General features: G+C 41.8%; 1 protein-coding gene across 4 annotated transcripts in view; it reads left to right on the top strand.

Annotated features, from left to right (window-relative positions):
- cdk14 (cyclin dependent kinase 14) overlaps positions 1 to 19,622 on the top strand; it is a 177,239-nt gene that overhangs the window by 55,680 nt on the left and 101,937 nt on the right. For all 4 annotated transcript variants that reach the window (XM_068569451.1, XM_068569452.1, XM_068569453.1 and 1 more), the window contains 4 exons: positions 8,709 to 8,803; positions 9,406 to 9,485; positions 12,332 to 12,426; positions 15,917 to 15,979. In XM_068569451.1, the coding sequence (XP_068425552.1) occupies positions 8,709 to 8,803; positions 9,406 to 9,485; positions 12,332 to 12,426; positions 15,917 to 15,979 (333 nt within the window). The remainder of the gene's footprint in view (positions 1 to 8,708; positions 8,804 to 9,405; positions 9,486 to 12,331; positions 12,427 to 15,916; positions 15,980 to 19,622) is intronic.

Genomic DNA, 19,622 nt, shown 5'->3' with positions numbered 1-19,622 from the left:
TTTCCCGAAAAATGCAAAAAACATAAAAAAAATTTCACGAAACGTTCGTAGAGGGTGGCGCGCCAATTAACAGAGTGAGAAGAAGCGACAGAAACTGTTAAAAAAATAAAACGTATTTTGTCTTTACTCCCACAATGTTCACTCTTCATACACCATTGTTGGATAGAAACGTTGGAAATCTTGTCTTCTGTCATAAACTGCGGTCGATAGGAATCCAACGGACTCAGACGTCTTGAAATCGGACTGAATGTGAGAGAAAGTCCACCTCGCTCTGCCATCCACCGCCATGTTAAATCTCCCTCCAAAACCACGTCTCCCCTGAAGCTCGTACCTGATTTGTAAATCGCCCGTACAGACACATGTTTTATCGTACAGACTCGCCAGTCACAGTATCTGTTCATCAGGTCTTCCTAACGCTCAATATGCGATATCGAAGCAATAGTGGCTTTTAAAGTACCATTTTTTTAAAATAGTTTGAAAGGAGTTCCACAGTATTTAGGTCTATTAAGCTCAGCGTAAGGAAGTCCCTTTGAAGTCATCACCATGGCAACCTTTGATCTAGCGACCCACAGGTGTTCTCGTTAGGGCAGTTTAACAGACACGCAGACACTTACACACGCACACACAACACAGATGACTTCTGTCTCTCTGTCTGTTTGTCTCACACACACAGACACACACACAAACAAACAAACACATACACAAACATATACACAAACACACACACACACACAAACAGACACACAAACACACACACACAAACAGACACATACACACACACACACACACAGACACACACAAAGACGTTTACGTGTGTTTTATATTGTGTAGTTGTCAACACTGATCATTAATAAGGTCATATGATATTTCATATACGTTTGTGTGTGTTCAGGACGTTCAGTAGTTTATTTCCTTAAGTCCACAGTCCAGTCTGCCTCTAATCAGTCTGCTGGCGCTCACTTGGTCACCATGACGACGGCAGCACACAGGTGCTTCATGTCAGCCAATCAGTTTAACACACAAACCAACTCAAGTGCTTTGGAGGAGAGACGGGCGTCATAAACAAAAGCTATATATTGCGAGGTCTTACGGCAGTAGTAGCCACACTTTCAAAATTTCTTGCGAAATTTTCTAGTTATTAAGTGTGGCTTCAGCCGCATGGGGTCATAGACCCCATGCTGGAAGCACACTTCATGTTCTCCTGCGGGCTTATTAGTTGGAATGCTTCGAGCATTCCAACTATTGTTCTTCGAATCTTTAAAAAACTTATTATTATTATTCTTCTATTTCTTCCGTACGTATTTTGGACTTCTTCAACTCCTTCATATTTTCAGCTACAGAAAAAAGTTCAATTATTCAAATATTCAGCTTCTTAAGCACACGTGTGCAACTTCCTTTTCAAATTTCAGACTTTTCAAATTTTTTAATTATTAAACTTTTTATGATTTTTTTTAAAATGGGACCCAATGGGGAAATCTTCAAATCATCTTCAACTTCAAACGTTTACAGGTTCTTCATACGTTCAGCTAGAGACACAATTTCAAATTTCAAATGTTGACAAAACGTTCAGCTATTATTCTACGCTTTTACATTTTTCATATTTTTTCAAATATTTAAATTATTAAACTTTTTATGAAAATAAAAATGAATGGTTTCCAATGGAAAAACGTTTTAAAATCCGCTTAAACTTCTTCAACTCCAAAAGCCTAAGGCTCTGCCATGCTTTCAGCTAGAGACACCATTCCAAGTTTAAAATGTTGCCAAAACTTTCAGCTATTACCGTATATCTCCACTTATTGATATATTTTATACTGTCATAATTGTCAGCGTTTTAGTTTTATGTTTTTTTGCCGCCTTTTCTCTCTTTTGCATGAGTGTGTGTTGCGGAGCTCAGAGCACGTGATGTCATGTTAGAGGGCAGACCCACGTCAGATCTTGAAGATTTTTTTTTTCTAAATTTGCCGTAAACTCCGTACCGTGTACTCTTTGGGCATAATTTATAGCTCAAAACGTTGGAAATCTTGTCTTCTGTCATAAACTGCGGTCGATAGGAATCCAACACATTCAGACGTCTCGTAATCGGACTGAATGTGAGAGCAAGTCCACCTCGCTCTGCCATCCGCTTCAATGTTAAATCTCCCTCCAAAGCCACGTCTCCCCTGAAGCTCGTACCTGATTTGTAAATCGCCCGTACAGACACATGTTTTATCGTACAGACTCACCAGTCACAGTATCTGTTCATCAGGTCTTCCTAACGCTTCATATGCGATATCTAAGCAATTGGGGCTTTTTAAGTATGTTTTTTGGGTGATTTTTGGATAGGTGTTTCCCAGCATTGACTCCATATAATCATCGGCAGTTAGTAATTGTAACTGCCGATATTTGAATTCATCACCATGGCAACCTCTGACATGAGGGCAGTTCAACAGACACACAGACACTTACACACGCACACACACACAGGACTTCTCTCTCTGTCTCCCTCCCTCCCTTTCTCTATCTGTTCATATATATATTCCACTATTTTCATATCTATTCAGCTGTTTTGTTATTTTCAAATATATTCAGCTTTTTTAAGCTTTATTCAACAATATTTCACTATGTTCAGTATTTAGATGATGCAGTTTTCCTTTCAACTTTTCCAATTATACATTTAAACAACAAGGATTTTCAACAGTTCAGTTTAATGCTTTTGGGCTTCAACACTTTTCATCAGGTAGTTTTCTTTACATGTTCATATATATTCCACTATTTTCATATATATTCAGTTGTTTTGTTATTTTCAAATATATTCAGCTTTTTTAAAGCTTTTTTAAGCTTTATTCAACAAAATTTCACTATGTTCAGTAATTAGACGATGCAGTTTTCCTTTCAACTTTTCCAATTATACATTTAAACAAGAAGGATTTTCAACAGTTCAGTTTAATGCTTTTGGGCTTCAACACTTTTCATCAGGTAGTTTTCTTTACATGTTCATATATATTCCTCTATTTTCATATAGATTCACCTGTTTTAATTGTAACTGCCGATGTTTGAATTCATCACCATGGCAACCCTTGGAATGAGGGCAGTTTAACAGACACTTAAGCTTTATTCAACTATATTTCACTATTTTCAGCTACATTCAGCAATTTCTTTCAAATATTTCAGCTTTATGCTTCAGCTTTTTGCATTCCAACGCATTTTCCACAGGAAATGCAATTTCTAGTTATTATTATTATTATTCTTCTTATAGTCAAACCACTACTCCTCCCAGAGCGTTGCCAGCACATGCGCAAAAATTACATCGAAACGTGCGGTTTGCGCGGGAATCGTGAGGTATGACTTTTCTAAGAGATTCGCCCGTACGTTTTCCCGAAAAATGCAAAAAACATAAAAAAAATTTCACGAAACGTTCGTAGAGGGTGGCGCACCAATTAACAGAGTGAGAAGAAGCGACAGAAACTGTTAAAAAAATAAAACTTATTTTGTCTTTACTCCCACAATGTTCACTCTTCATACACCATTGTTGGATAGAAACGTTGGAAATATTGTCTTCTGTCATAAACTGCGGTCGATAGGAATCCAACGGACTCAGACGTCTTGAAATCGGACTGAATGTGAGAGCAAGTCCACCTCGCTCTGCCATCCGCCGCCATGTTAAATCTCCCTCCAAAACCACGTCTCCCCTGAAGCTCGTACCTGATTTGTAAATCGCCCGTACAGACACATGTTTTATCGTACAGACTCGCCAGTCACAGTATCTGTTCATCAGGTCTTCCTAACGCTCAATATGCGATATCGAAGCAATAGTGGCTTTTAAAGTACCATTTTTTTTAAATAGTTTGAAAGGAGTTCCACAGTATTTAGGTCTATTAAGCTCAGCGTAAGGAAGTCCCTTTGAAGTCATCACCATGGCAACCTTTGATCTAACGACCCACAGGTGTTCTCGTTAGGGCAGTTTAACAGACACGCAGACACTTACACACGCACACACAACACAGATGACTTCTGTCTCTCTGTCTGTTTGTCTCACACACACAGACACACAGACACACACACAAACAAACAAACACATACACAAACACACACAGACACACAAACACACACACACAAACACACACACACAAAGACATTTACGTGTGTTTTATATTGTGTAGTTGTCAACACTGTGATCATTAATAAGGTCATATGATATTTCATATACGTTTGTGTGTGTTCAGGACGTTCAGTAGTTTATTTCCTTAAGTCCACAGTCCAGTCTGCCTCTAATCAGTCTGCTGGCGCTAACTTGGTCACCATGACGACGGCAGCACACAGGTGCTTCATATCAGCCAATCAGTTTAACACACAAACCAACTCAAGTGCTTTGGAGGAGAGACGGGCGTCAGAAACAAAAGCTATATATTGCGACGTCTTACGGCAGTAGTAGCCACACTTTCAAAATTTCTTGCGAAATTTTCTAGTTAAGTGTGGCTTCAGCCGCATGGGGTCAGAGACCCCATGCTGGAAGCACACTTCATGTTCTCCTGCGGGCTTATTATTATTATTATTCTTCTTATAGTCAAACCACTACTCCTCCCAGAGCGTTGCCAGCACATGCGCAAAAATTACATCGAAACGTGCGGTTTGCGCGGGAATCGTGAGGTATGACTTTTCTAAGAGATTCGCCCGTACGTTTTCCCGAAAAATGCAAAAAACATAAAAAAAATTTCACGAAACGTTCGTAGAGGGTGGCGCGCCAATTAACAGAGTGAGAAGAAGCGACAGAAACTGTTAAAAAAATAAAACGTATTTTGTCTTTACTCCCACAATGTTCACTCTTCATACACCATTGTTGGATAGAAACGTTGGAAATCTTGTCTTCTGTCATAAACTGCGGTCGATAGGAATCCAACGGACTCAGACGTCTTGAAATCGGACTGAATGTGAGAGCAAGTCCACCTCGCTCTGCCATCCGCCGCCATGTTAAATCTCCCTCCAAAGCCACGTCTCCCCTGAAGCTCGTACCTGATTTGTAAATCGCCCGTACAGACACATGTTTTATCGTACAGACTCACCAGTCACAGTATCTGTTCATCAGGTCTTCCTAACGCTCAATATGCGATATCGAAGCAATAGTGGCTTTTAAAGTACCATTTTTTTTAAATAGTTTGAAAGGAGTTCCACAGTATTTAGGTCTATTAAGCTCAGCGTAAGGAAGTCCCTTTGAAGTCATCACCATGGCAACCTTTGATCTAACGACCCACAGGTGTTCTCGTTAGGGCAGTTTAACAGACACACAGACACTTACACACGCACACACAACACAGATGACTTCTGTCTCTCTGTCTGTTTGTCTCACACACACAGACACACAGACACACACACAAACAAACAAACACATACACAAACAAACAAACACACACACACACACAAACAGACACACAAACACACACACACAAACAGACACATACACACACACACAGACACACACAAAGACGTTTACGTGTGTTTTATATTGTGTAGTTGTCAACACTGATCATTAATAAGGTCATATGATATTTCATATACGTTTGCGTGTGTTCAGGACGTTCAGTAGTTTATTTCCTTAAGTCCACAGTCCAGTCTGCCTCTAATCAGTCTGCTGGCGCTCACTTGGTCACCATGACGACGGCAGCACACAGGTGCTTCATATCAGCCAATCAGTTTAACACACAAACCAACTCAAGTGCTTTGGAGGAGAGACGGGCGTCAGAAACAAAAGCTATATATTGCGACGTCTTACGGCAGTAGTAGCCACACTTTCAAAATTTCTTGCGAAATTTTCTAGTTATTATTATTCTTCTTATAGTCAAACCACTACTCCTCCCAGAGCGTTGCCAGCACATGCGCAAAAATTACATCGAAACGTGCGGTTTGCGCGGGAATCGTGAGGTATGACTTTTCTAAGAGATTCGCCCGTACGTTTTCCCGAAAAATGCAAAAAACATAAAAAAAATTTCACGAAACGTTCGTAGAGGGTGGCGCGCCAATTAACAGAGTGAGAAGAAGCGACAGAAACTGTTAAAAAAATAAAACGTATTTTGTCTTTACTCCCACAATGTTCACTCTTCATACACCATTGTTGGATAGAAACGTTGGAAATCTTGTCTTCTGTCATAAACTGCGGTCGCTAGGAATCCAACGGACTCAGACGTCTTGAAATCGGACTGAATGTGAGAGAAAGTCCACCTCGCTCTGCCATCCGCCGCCATGTTAAATCTCCCTCCAAAACCACGTCTCCCCTGAAGCTCGTACCTGATTTGTAAATCGCCCGTACAGACACATGTTTTATCGTACAGACTCGCCAGTCACAGTATCTGTTCATCAGGTCTTCCTAACGCTCAATATGCGATATCGAAGCAATAGTGGCTTTTAAAGTACCATTTTTTTAAAATAGTTTGAAAGGAGTTCCACAGTATTTAGGTCTATTAAGCTCAGCGTAAGGAAGTCCCTTTGAAGTCATCACCATGGCAACCTTTGATCTAGCGACCCACAGGTGTTCTCGTTAGGGCAGTTTAACAGACACGCAGACACTTACACACGCACACACAACACAGATGACTTCTGTCTCTCTGTCTGTTTGTCTCACACACACAGACACACACACAAACAAACAAACACATACACAAACATATACACAAACACACACACACACAAACAGACACACAAACACACACACACAAACAGACACATACACACACACACACACACAGACACACACAAAGACGTTTACGTGTGTTTTATATTGTGTAGTTGTCAACACTGATCATTAATAAGGTCATATGATATTTCATATACGTTTGCGTGTGTTCAGGACGATCAGTAGTTTATTTCCTTAAGTCCACAGTCCAGTCTGCCTCTAATCAGTCTGCTGGCGCTCACTTGGTCACCATGACGACGGCAGCACACAGGTGCTTCATGTCAGCCAATCAGTTTAACACACAAACCAACTCAAGTGCTTTGGAGGAGAGACGGGCGTCATAAACAAAAGCTATATATTGCGAGGTCTTACGGCAGTAGTAGCCACACTTTCAAAATTTCTTGCGAAATTTTCTAGTTAGAGTTATTATTAGAGTTATTAGATTATTAGAGGAACTTCTCTGTTGTCTGCAAAGATGTGATGATTATCAAGTGTTTGCCTTATTTCTGTTTGTGTGTGTGTGTGTTTGCCTTATTTCTGTTTGTGTGTGTGTTTGCCTCATTTCTGTGTTTGTGTGTGTGTGTTTGTTTGTCTTATTTCCGTGTGTGTTTGCCTTATTTCTGCGTGCGTGCGTGTGTGTGTGTGTGCCTGCCTTATTTCTGTGTGCGTGCGCATGCGTGTGTGTGCCCGTGTGTGTGTGTGTGTGTGTGTGTGTGTGTGAGTGATATCTTGATGACTGATGCAGCTATTTGACTGCAAAGCAAAATCATTTGGGTCGTTACTGCGCTCACACACACTCTCACAGAAAACATGACACAAGTCAACGCAAAGTTACCGACACAAGCGATCTGCTGCGATGTCCCGCTGCCTGCAGGGAAAAGAACAATCAGACACAAGAGGACATTTTGCACCGAGAGCTCAGTATGAAGAACATGGAGAGAGAAAAAAGATTGTCACATCCTGATCGACGAGGTTCAGAGTCGAGCCTCAAAACTCCAGTCAGAGAACTCAAATGTCAGATACATATAAAATATGCTTGAGTTAAGACAATGTCTAAGTTGGAGGACTTTCACTTGTTTTAGTTCCTCAAGTAAAGGATCAAAGTAGCAGCGCTGGAGTCTGGAGGCGGCTGGAGAACTTCTCTCACCTCTCGCTGCCGTCGCTTGGACGCATCAAAGTTCACTGGCAGCTTTCACAGCAGCTGGGCCGTATGGAGAAAATACAACATCACAAGATTCCTCATCAAATACCGTGATATCGATATTTCCAAGATATTGTTGGGTTAACTATCGGTGTTTCCACAAAATATTTACACTATAAGATTTTTGAGAAATGATCATCGGCATGGTTCGTTAGCAAACAAAAGTTTATTTTCAGAGCACCGCTCACTGGAACCAGTGACAGCGTGCTGCACGGTCCAAAAATACATGGAACTAATTGGGTAATGGCAAACAAAAGAACATCTAGAATATCCTAGTGTTTCCAGACAATTCTTACCCTTAAATGCAGCCTTCAAACCAAGAAAAGACAACACTTATTATTCCATATCAGAATATCCAAATTCTAAGACCATTTCCAGTCTCATATCACAATTTTGACATAATACCAATATAATGCCCAGCAGATCCACACTGGTTATGTGTGAGAGCACCCTAATATCCTGCTCATGAAGAATACATACCGCATCAGTGCCGTCACGTGAAGCTTCCGCTAAGTTGGAAGTTTTAGAGTTGTGCTACTTCCTCCTTTTCATAGCAACTCTTTCCCTCCGAGCTGGAGCCGCTTCTCTCTGAAAGAAACGTGTCGAAAAGTTCCAAACTGACGACTAATGGAAAAGTAGTCTTCAGAGTTCTCACATGAAGACTCTCTCCTCCTCCTCCTCCTCCTCTTCCTCACTGACATTACAGCTCCCAGATGATGCAGCGGGGAGCTTCCACATTGTAATATATCTCGAAGACTTGTAAGGTCTTGTGTAAAATCCTCCGAGAGTTTTCTTTTCTGGGTTACGGAATTCATTCTTTCTTACAACCTTCTTTCTTTCTTTCTTTCATTTTCTCCTCTTTAGCCGACAAGCCCCAAGTTTGGAAAGGCTGATTCCTACGAGAAGCTGGAGAAACTGGGAGAGGGTTCATATGCTACAGTTTACAAAGGAAAGAGCAAGTAAGTCCATTCACGCCTTCTCTTCTTTATAGTTCATAACTCGTGCAGGCAGTGCATATTACATTTGATTATCCGGGAGCAGTGCTGCAGCTGAGTGAATTCATTAAATATAACAGCAATAACAGTTACACTGTGTGGTTTTTATGTAAATAATTTGTCTCCTGTCTGCAAATCCCGCACATGCAGCGTCGTTTCCTTTCATTCCATTCACTATGGGACGGATGTTTTTGTTCATCGATTCAGTAGTTGGCTTTTATTTTTTATGGTTTGGTGCTTTTCCTCCCAGGTTCTGCTAATTCAATTCGAGAAAATGAAAAGTCCACACTCAGTAAATGTGTGAAACTCCACGGACTGTAATCTTCTCAGTAATGATGTTATTTCACTACAACAGTTTTGATTGGTGAGCTTCATTCAGTTGTAATCCTGTGGCCTTGTACCCGGGTCTCACTCCACTGCTGCTAAATTACATTTCATTGACTTAACAATCTTCGCTGTTCTCCGGCTTCGCTGTTTTTAAATAGATTCTTTTTTCGTGTCGCAAAAGAAAAAGCCGACGAGGAGACAGGATTACCATACGTTCTCGTCCTCTGTGTCGTTGCCAGGGTGAATGGGAAACTGGTGGCTCTGAAGGTGATTCGTCTGCAAGAGGAGGAAGGGACGCCCTTCACGGCCATACGAGAAGGTAAGAGGTTCAGGATGAAATGTCCTGGAAGAAAAGGAGCAGACTGCAGTTACTTTGCAACTTACTTTAAAAGTGCAAATAAACTGCTTTGAACCTCTTGGTCTGAAACGTGAAGACAATGAGTAAATGTCTTGAACTTGCAAACACTTTCACGTTGTGTTTTCAGTTCATAAAAATAAATTAAAATGGCAACGGACAAAATCCAAGATGACGAGAGGCAAAAAAAATAAATGCCATTGGACGAAAAACCAAGATGGCGTCGGCCACAAGGCAAAATGGCAATGGCCAAAATGCCAAGTTTAAAGATCGTAGCTCACGAACCAGCGTGGGACGTCGCTCTGACGACATCGACTTCTTACGTCGTCAATTATTGTATCGAAGCAAAATATTCAGATCCTGTAAAAGAAAAAAAGTCTAATTCTGAGCTCCTCGTCGCGTCTGTGTGGCCATGAAGGACTCGCCTGACACCACAGACTTTATTTCTTTTGCGTGTGGTCATATTGGTTGTTTTTGGACCATCTAGTTTTGGGGAATTAATAATAATACCGCAAAAAAAGAAAGAAATTGAGTTGTATCGGTTGAAACAATTTTCCCGATTTCTTTCCACTCATACATTTTAACAATAGATTACAAACTCAATAGCAGACAGTACTTTTTTTCTGCAATAAACACACCTGTGATAAAACCACAATGGCTTATTCCTCAAAAGCATAAGAATACTAGAAACAACTGACCTGCCTTTGGTGGACCACACTTCTACAGAACCTCTGTGTCGTGTCCACATGTCTGACATGTGATGACTTACTGCACCAGGTGTCCGTTTTTATATGTGACAGCAGCTCGGTGTGTCCTGTCAGTCGTGTATGTGAAGCATCTAAAGCTTCACTTTACTGGCGGCTGCTGGACTTTGAGAAGAAACACACTCGCCTCCACACGCATGACTGCCATTTGAATTTAGATGAGAAAACGATTGTGTCTGTTTGATCTATGTATGATCCATGCCTGATGAAGTGAGAGAGCCATCCCAGCCTCCTCACACACTCACACACACACACACACACACACACACACACACAGTCCAAACTCCCTGTGAGCGGATCAGAAATCCGCTTTGAAATTGAACTAATTCAGCAATTACTGAGCAGGAAGCTCGGAGCGTTGGCATGTGAGCAGCATTACAGACTGCTGCTGAATAAAGTAGTAGAGCCAGAGTACAGGAGAGGCCTGTAAGTGTGTGTGTCTCTGTGCTTATTAAAACTGCACACACTCTTGCCCATTACTAGAGATGTGCTGGGTGTATGAGTGCGAGGGAGGGGGTTGGATCTTCAAACGGGTGACAGGATCTTTGAGGTCTCATACTGTAGCGCTAACCTCCTGCTTACCGCTGTATCTGATTATTTTTTTTGAAACAACCTTTAGGTAATCATACAGGATGAATGCATTCATGAGGCCCCATCACTCGCCGGCTCTCAGAGGATCTGTGTCAATGTGCCCTTGGAAAATAACTTTGTGTTTGTTAAGTTAATCACTTTGGCAACTGTGTGAAAATCCCATCCCTGCCTCTGAATAAAAGCTGCCCCTATTAAGTTTATTTCATTCTGTTATAATGAAACTGTTCCCTGTAGTACCTTTACTTGGGTTTAAGGACAAATTCTGCTGTTTGTTTGCCTTCAAATTCTGTAATTACCGCAGAGAGCTTTGCTTCAAGTGGCAACAGACTACTTTTCCAGCGGGTTTCATTGTCATCAAAACTTCTGATTGGACAGCAGAACAGCTTCACTGACGCTCATCTTAGAAAGGCCACCGAAAGAAAATTATTTTTGGTTATGAAGTAGATGGTGAATCGCGGATTAGCTGTCAGAGTTAGCTAGCAGAGCTAGCAACATGGCGCTAACGCTAGCAGCCACAAGTTTATGTCGATGTTTTCTTTCTGTTCGAGTTTCCTCTGCGCTTCATCATTCTTCAAAGATGACACGACACTCTTTGAGAATTACTGATTTGAGTGAACTTCTATGAAACGTCTCTGCCACACGAATGGAAATGAGTAAAGTCAAATCCAAGTTGTCACAAGGCCAAGGATCGAGGTTTTGGTTTAATAGCAAGCGACTACAGCTCCCACTTCTCTCCGGGTTTGGTGTTCCAACAGGACGGCCTTTGTAAGAAACTGTGAATACTCAAGTCACAGGTCATCATCTGAAAGCTGACCATTAAAACTGCATTTGTACATTTTCCTTTCAAAGCTCTTTCAATAGTGTTTTACTTGAGTGAGGCCAAATCCGTTCAGTGCGTAGGCCCGGTGATAAAAATTCAAGCCTTTCAACTCTCAAGTCAAGGTTTTTTAACTACGTCAAGGTTTTCTCACGCAAATCTGACCCTCGCAAATTCTGTAAACCTTTGCTTTTGTATATCTCTTCCTATTTTTTTTGCCAAATCCTGTTCTTAATCTTCAACTCAGATGAAGCAAATCACATATGAAAGTCTTTATAGATCTGAGCCAGAATGTGCTGATCACACCCAGCCTCCCCAGTAAGACCCTGTAAGCTTTGCCGGTGAAGTAACCATCTCCCCAACGCAGCATCTCACCGCTCCACTCATTAACAACGTCCGTTGCATCATAAATGTGTTGACAAACGAGTGTGAGAACGCACCGCTGTAATCCACCCTGTGTTATCTTCCTCTGTCTGGATCTTTTCTTAATCCCCTCTAACTATGTAGCGAGGCTTACGGAGGGGCCGCGTTGCATTCTAATGATGCGGCTAATGAAGGATACCGATCACAGCGGTTCCTCTGGTATCTCGATATGATACGGGCCTCACATGAACCTTCTGTTTGTTCCGTCTCCGCAGCGTCTCTTCTGAAAGGCCTGAAGCATTCCAACATCGTGCTCCTCCATGACATCATCCACACCAAGGAAACCCTGACTCTGGTCTTCGAATATGTGGTGAGTCTGCACTCTGATCGACCACTCGGACCCCTTATGGGTGGACGGCAGCGGTCTGAAATTAGGTTTGTTCTAAATGAAGAGAACAGAGGTCGAGGCTCGTGTCTTGGTGGCTTTGACCTCGGTGTCCGCTCGCCGATCGAGTTTCAGGTTTTAATACTCTGCCCACAGAAAGACTAGCTGTGGGTATTTTGATTGGTATACTCTTGTTTAAAGGGCACTGGAAGAATGTCATAACAGCCTGAGCTTTTTCCACCGTAGGATGGGAGAGAGAAGAAGAACCCGAGGCTGGTCTGTCTGAGCTCGGTACAGGAAGCCAGACAGACATTTTAATAGAAGTTAAGGTTTCACAGCAAAGGATTCTCTTTGGATGTACTCGTGGCTTTTAGGAACCCTTTTAGGAAAGCTTCCAACGAGAACACACTTTAGAGATATACCAACAACTCAAACATAGCAGGGATGGAGATGGCCGCTACTATCAGAAGCGCTACTCAAACACTGATCCTCAGATTATTTTAAATATCGAGTCCATTTGGGTTCTTGGACGGGTTTTTAAAATGGAAACGCCAACTCAGGCATCAGCAAAAGTAGCGACAAACCAATCAATAATGCAGCTCAGGACACATTAGCTTACATTAGCTTAAGTACGAGATCATATGTACACATTTTGAACTACAAAGATCGTCTCATCAGAGTCCTCCTCCAGTGTTTCAGATGTTTTTAAAGTGTGGGTGAACTACCCTACCTAAGAATCTGTTTTGATAAATGCTATATTCAGAATACCTTTTAATATTTTATTTGTAATATTTTTACCTGGAACCCAGTTTCCTCCCTTTCACAAAGCTTTGGGTACATCTGTAGTCTGTGATGATAACACTCGTACACAGAGTTCCAGCCAGCAAAAAGCAGCATGAAACTTTTCCAAATGTCAAAAGCCTTTAAAGTGCTGTTGTCGTGAAAACTGCAAATGAACTTCTATTTATTCTCTTGAGATGAAGAGAGTCTTTCAAAAAATCCTGTCCAAATCCCTTAAAGTCAGAACAATAATTCTGAATTATTGGCCAGGCCCAGGGGCAGAACATCTTCATCAGAATATCTCTACTAGGAATATCATATATTTTCCCAGCTCAGTAAACATTGCACAGCTAGATAAACCTCAGAAGTACCTTGGCCTTTTGGACAGGAGCGATCGCAGTACAACTCCTGGGTTCAGAATAGTTCAGATCTCCGGTATCTCTTTGCATATGTATCCGCTGACAGCCATTGATGGTCACATTGATATTCAGCTCAATCTTTGATCTTCAAGCACTGAGCGAGGCCAAATCTCTCAACCAGAACAAGCTTACTCAGCCTTCCACCGCTTCTCCCTTTTAATGAGACTGAAAAGGGTGCGATGCCCCCTTTTGGTGGAGGGATCGCTCGTCAAAGGGTCAGCGTTTCAAGGAGGTTCGGTGAGACATGATTGGAGCTCAGCGGGTCATGTTTGAATACAGAATGAGAGCAGAGGTCGAAGGTCAGTTAACCCCGCCCTGGTTATCCATGTCTTTGTCTTTTTTTCAATTTTGATGCAACACAATCATTTGAATATGATAAATGACTTGCTTTCCCATGAATTGAACCTGGTGGCAAATGGTTATTTATGTGACTTAAACATTAAATTCCAATGTGGGGCTACTGGTTCCATGTTGATCCATCATCTCGTGTTGGGAGCTGTAATCAGCCTGTGCTGTTTTCCATACACAGGGCTTTCCAACCAGAAACCTCAGTTCATTGTTCGCCTCCCAACACTAATGATGATTGACAGGATGAGGGGGAATTACATAGGGAGAGGGGACAAGGGCACCGTGGGAGGGGGGAGGGGAAGAAACCGATGAAATGTATTACTGAGAGATACAGGAGAAAGTGAGATGGACCGGCACGGCCACGCCGGAGCATCCGTCTGAATTATTCAGCAGAGGAGGCTCCGCTGCTGCCGGCAGCAGTGGGAGATATATGAGATTGTAAATATCAGTGTGATTTCAGAGCCACCGCTCCTCCATCCTCAATATGCTAACTAAACACAGAGGTGAAGGGCAGGCTCGTGGAGCACTGTGTGGATGGGGTCATGTGAGTCAGTAGAAAGGGGAGGGGCTTATAGAGAAGACATCAGCTCAGCTTTCAAGCAATAACCTGGCGTCTGAGATGGTGAACACCTCTCTAAAATAACCCACATGGGCCTTTAGGAGCCTCACGAGGAACCCGGGGTGGGTTCTAGATGAAACCGCTCGGATAGAAAATACTTCTTTCTTGGTAGAAAACGAAGGCACGTGCAAATGAAAAGGTAGTGCAAAATGTAAATCATACTTTGATGTTTCATTGTCACCTCTTTACTTTAGAAACACTGGCAACACGGAAGGTATTGGGTAGATAATTACACTGCACATACTTGCATTATTTCTATGTATTTTAATTTACTAAATTTATACACTCTGCTGTTTTATTATGTATATATTGAGTATTTCGCATTCATGATATTTTTGTGTTTTTTTTGTGTGTGTCTTCTATGTAAGCTGCTGCTACTGACACAATAATTCCCCCTTAAAGTATCTATCTATCTATCTATCTATCCATCTATCTATCTATCTATCTATCTATCCATCTATCTATCTATCTATCTATCTATCTATCTATCTATCTATCTATCTATCTATCTATCTATCTATCTATCTATCTATCTATCTATCTATCTATCCATCCATATATCCATCTAACCATCTATTATAACTACAATTAACATGAAACAAAATAATCATACCAAGATGAAATCATATTTGATGAAACTATTGGAATATAAATGTTGGTGAACTTCCTGGGTCTGTTCTAGATGAAACCAGTGAAATATGAAGGGGGGATTTGGTAGAAGTCCTCCGTTTATATTCCCAACAGTGTGATTGGTTTATCCAAATAAGTGGTTGACGTGAGTCTGCACTGCATGTTTAACAACAGGCTATTTAAATGATCAAGAACCCCTATTTGGTAAGAACTAGATAGTTAGCTAGCTACTAGCAGACAGAGAGGAGGTCCTGTTGGTTCAATCTGAATGAGGGGCTATTTATAAATCTCAACTCTCTGTGTGGACCTTTGTCTGCTCTTCTGACTGAGAGTCACGCCACTAAAACCATCCCATCGCCAACGCGTGGCCGCTGAATGTTCCGAAATATCCCTCACTGTTTCCAGCGCTACCAGCGAAAAACAGGAAGAAATACTAAATTGTGTTCAAACCAGGAGTGAACAAATGTGTGAGGCAGCATGTGGCGGATAAAGACAAAATGATGTGACACAGCTGTCTGCAAAAAGCAGTGGATTTCTGCAAATATTCCCCAGAGATGTCCAATTATGGATTATGTGACATCCAGCCACAGTAACGTTCTGTGTTCTCACTCGTATCTGTCCCACGCCTCCAGACTTATTCATGATGTGGTATTAATGTTTCCTTGCTTGTACTTCACAGCACACAGACCTGTGTCAGTACATGGACAGACACCCCGGGGGTCTCCTTCCAGACAACGTGAAGGTACAGTACGCCTTATTATTCTGCTCCCAATGCCTGTAGTTTAATGAGCACACTGTTTACGACAACAAGAAACAAGCAGCCGTGTAACCTTGAAGCCACCCGGAGACATATTGTGACCTAATATCTTCGCAGTCCCTCTGAACTGGTCTCCTGTAGTCCAGTTCAACCTGCGGGGCAAGATTACATTGCAGGGTTGCACAAAATGAGGTTGTGTTTTAGTTTGTCTGTGTAATATCAGATAGCTTGATCTCTTCGGCCTGAAAAATGAGTCAGTAAAAGAATCTTTGAGGAGAAAATAGCTGCTCACAGCTCAGCGTGGGACAATGAGTTCACCTCAGAACCAAATGTGTGGTTCCTCCTGGTCCAGACGTCCAGTCATTCCAGCTGACTTTCATGGCTCCTTTCTTATTGGCTATCTACTACCCGGTGCATTGGTTTGTCTTCAGTGCCTGAGACCAGAACAAAGTCTTCACAGCGTTTATACTGTGAGCATGTGTGACTGTGGGGATGTGATGAAAAGCAAGCAGGACAAAACACATTATTATAAGCATACATTTCAAAGGTCAAACGCAGAGCTCTTAGTGAGGCAAAGAAACCAGTCCAGCAGGGGCGTCATGTGCAAAGCCAGCAATGAGACGCAGGGGCTGATTAAACATCACAGTACTGAGCTGAGTGGGCATATATTCAAGCACATATTCAAGCTGCAAGACAAAGATATTGTTTTTCATCATGAGAGTTTCTGGCTGTTTAGCTTCCACAACTTGTCTTCTTTCAGACGTATCTAAAACACACATTTATTTCAGTGTTTATTTGACTATTTTATCGATTTGCGTGTGTAGATTTCTCCAAAATTCTTAAAAGTCCCAATGTAAGTAATCTACTGGGTCTGTTTTATTGTATAATGTCACACTGAAACACCAGTCTGGACATTTTAAACATTAACCACGAGGCCATTTTTAGTCAAAGTAGACCGCTCATTAAAATATTAAAGGACATAATGGAACAGATAATAATCCATTAGTTGAGGCCTGGCTCCACAAAGATGAACCCGTTCAGATCTCTAACCCTTTTCCATCGGACGTGCCTTTTCTCGGACGTCTGACATGTGTGATTGATGTCATTTGGCTCCACCCACAAACCTACTAGGTGAGATGTATAAATCCATCTCCGTGTTCCACATCGTCTACAGCGGACTGCTGAGTGGCGTATGGCACATTTAATCATCTTGGTTAGGAACATCATTTCTCTTTGAAGTATGCTTAAAGTATTTTATGTATACATGTCCAAATATTGTTTAAAAGATGTGTAGCTTTTAGGCACGATATTTTTTTTACCATTGTAATGGTCGGGGGGTCAAAAGGTCCCAGGAAGGGAAATAGTGTAATGAACTGTTCTAAAGTGACTTTCTAATGATACAACTGTCTTATAATGCATCCTGTTGGTTATGCACACAGAATAATAAAATCAGGAGGCGTGAAACATTGTTTTCTGGAGCTACTTCAGAAAACCATGATAATCTGAGAGGTGAAGATAAGACTGATAGAACATGTGTATGCAGTGTAAAGCACCACTGTATCCACTGGTGTGAGTTAAGTCATGAAATATAAATAAACATGTGTTCATCGTTTAGAAAATGTCTGATTTACGGACGTATTTCAGTAGAAAACCACCATTAAAATATGTGATTTGTTATGGTTGTAAGATCATTTGGTTCTTAGCAGTTTAAACTTTAAACCTGACTAGTTTGAGATACAGACAGGAAGCACTCATTGGACGCTGCCATCTTGCTTCCTGTCCCTGACGCAGAACCCTGTGAGGCCGTTGACATGTGAGATGGTCCGGTCCTCTCCTCTCCCAGGACCCAGTGAACACTGTGATATTCCCCCTTTAGCAGTCACATAAAGGAACAGTACGAAGACAAGATGACTGAGTGAATGAGGCCGTGTGATGATGATGATGATGATGATGATGATGTAGCGGGGGTGTTGGGATGTTCCCTCCTGCAGGAAGGTGACAGTTCAGGCTGCATCTGTTATGTAACAGCTCGTACCTTTTGCCACAGAGGATTTACATAAGCACCACGCTCCTGCTGACAGCCGCCTCGTCGGGATTCAAATGAATAATTAAGGATTATTTCGAGGTGTTGCTCGGCGCCCGCTGACTTTGTTGCTTATTGGTGAGACGACTGAGCTGTGCTTTCTAATCTGCTGATAAGGCTCGTGGCCCCGGTTCCCGTGCAGCCATGTTAACGGAGGCTGCACAGGAACCACTCGGCGTGAAGACAATGGTTTTAATAAGCCGCCGCCGCCGCGCTGAGAACGCCACCGCTTCTCTTTTGGTGACGTCCAGAAAGAGCTGGAGCGTGAAAGCCACGGCGGGTAATGCATTTAGTAAGCGGTTACATTATTTTGTTATTCTCTTTACATCCGGACAGCAAACGATAAATCAAATGCTCTGACAAGATATATATTGTTTTAATCCTGCGGATGTCACGAGCCGGTCCACTCATTTACGTTAAATAAAATGATATATGTATTAAATGATATATATATCATCACGACATACATTCACCTTTTTTGTCCCAATATCCATACAGACGTAATGTATTGTTTGATACAACATTGTTAATGTTCATGCAATGGGTCAAATTGACTCCTGTAAGGTATCAAATTACATTTTCACTGTAAGGAAATATTTTTGTTTTGCCAAATATATCATCAAAAACACTGTGGACATAAGTATGTCATCTTTCCAGTTCCCTATAATGAACTTGACGACGCTGTTTTCCTTTACAAAGGTGAAATGACATTACTGATACCAGTCTCTGCTTTAAGTGGAGAGCAAATGTATTATTTATCCTCGCTGGTTTAAGTGAGAAACTGCTCACAACATTGAAACATGAACACATGTACCACTTGGAGTTTGGTGTCTGAAGCGTCTGTGTGCACAGTAACGTCAGGGTGCCAATGTTGTGATCAGAGTGAGGTTGCCAGGTTTGGTATTGCGGCGCCTGTGCAAAGAGCAAAACTCCAAACCTGTGCTGATTGGCTGCATCGCGCCCCGTCGTCGTGCAGCGCCAACACAACACCACGCGTTACCGTTCAGATCCGTCAAAAGAGATTCATGCACGTTAATGAGCTTCAGAGATTGTTTTTAAGTTTTCCACAGACACGAGATCCATAACAAATTGCTCCTCTCACTTTGAACGTGAATGAGTGTGGTTTCCAAAATGTACTTTTCTTTTTTTGAAATGCTCTTACCGTCGCTGTTGAGACTGAGATCGAGTGTCACGGTGTTTATGGGTGTTTCAGTGATTTTCTGACCCGAACACAAGCACCATGAACAAGGTTAATGTCTGTTATTAGTGCGTTTTATGACTGTGAGGAGTGTGCAGTCACTCCATCCTCCTATTTACTCATCAGAAACTTAGCAGCTATTAGTGCCTGCACTGGTGCTAAATCAAATTAACATGTAGAGACACACACTCAGACTCTCACTGATGTAATTACTGGTCAAGGACCAGAGAGGGATGTGTGTGTGTGTGTGTGTGTGCGTGTGTGTCTGTGTGTGTGTTTTTACCGTTTGAAATTGAAAATGCTCTAAAGTTTCTGTCTGAACTCGAGGATCCAGAGTAAAATCCATT

The sequence above is a fragment of the Clinocottus analis genome, unplaced genomic scaffold (genome assembly GCF_023055335.1).
Source record: "Clinocottus analis isolate CAN_PGR_092001 unplaced genomic scaffold, fCliAna1.0.p SCAF_9, whole genome shotgun sequence".
NCBI classification, from domain to species: Eukaryota; Metazoa; Chordata; class Actinopteri; order Perciformes; family Cottidae; genus Clinocottus; species Clinocottus analis.
Note: the sequence above shows the minus strand (reverse complement) of the source record. Positions and strands in the feature narration are given on the sequence as shown.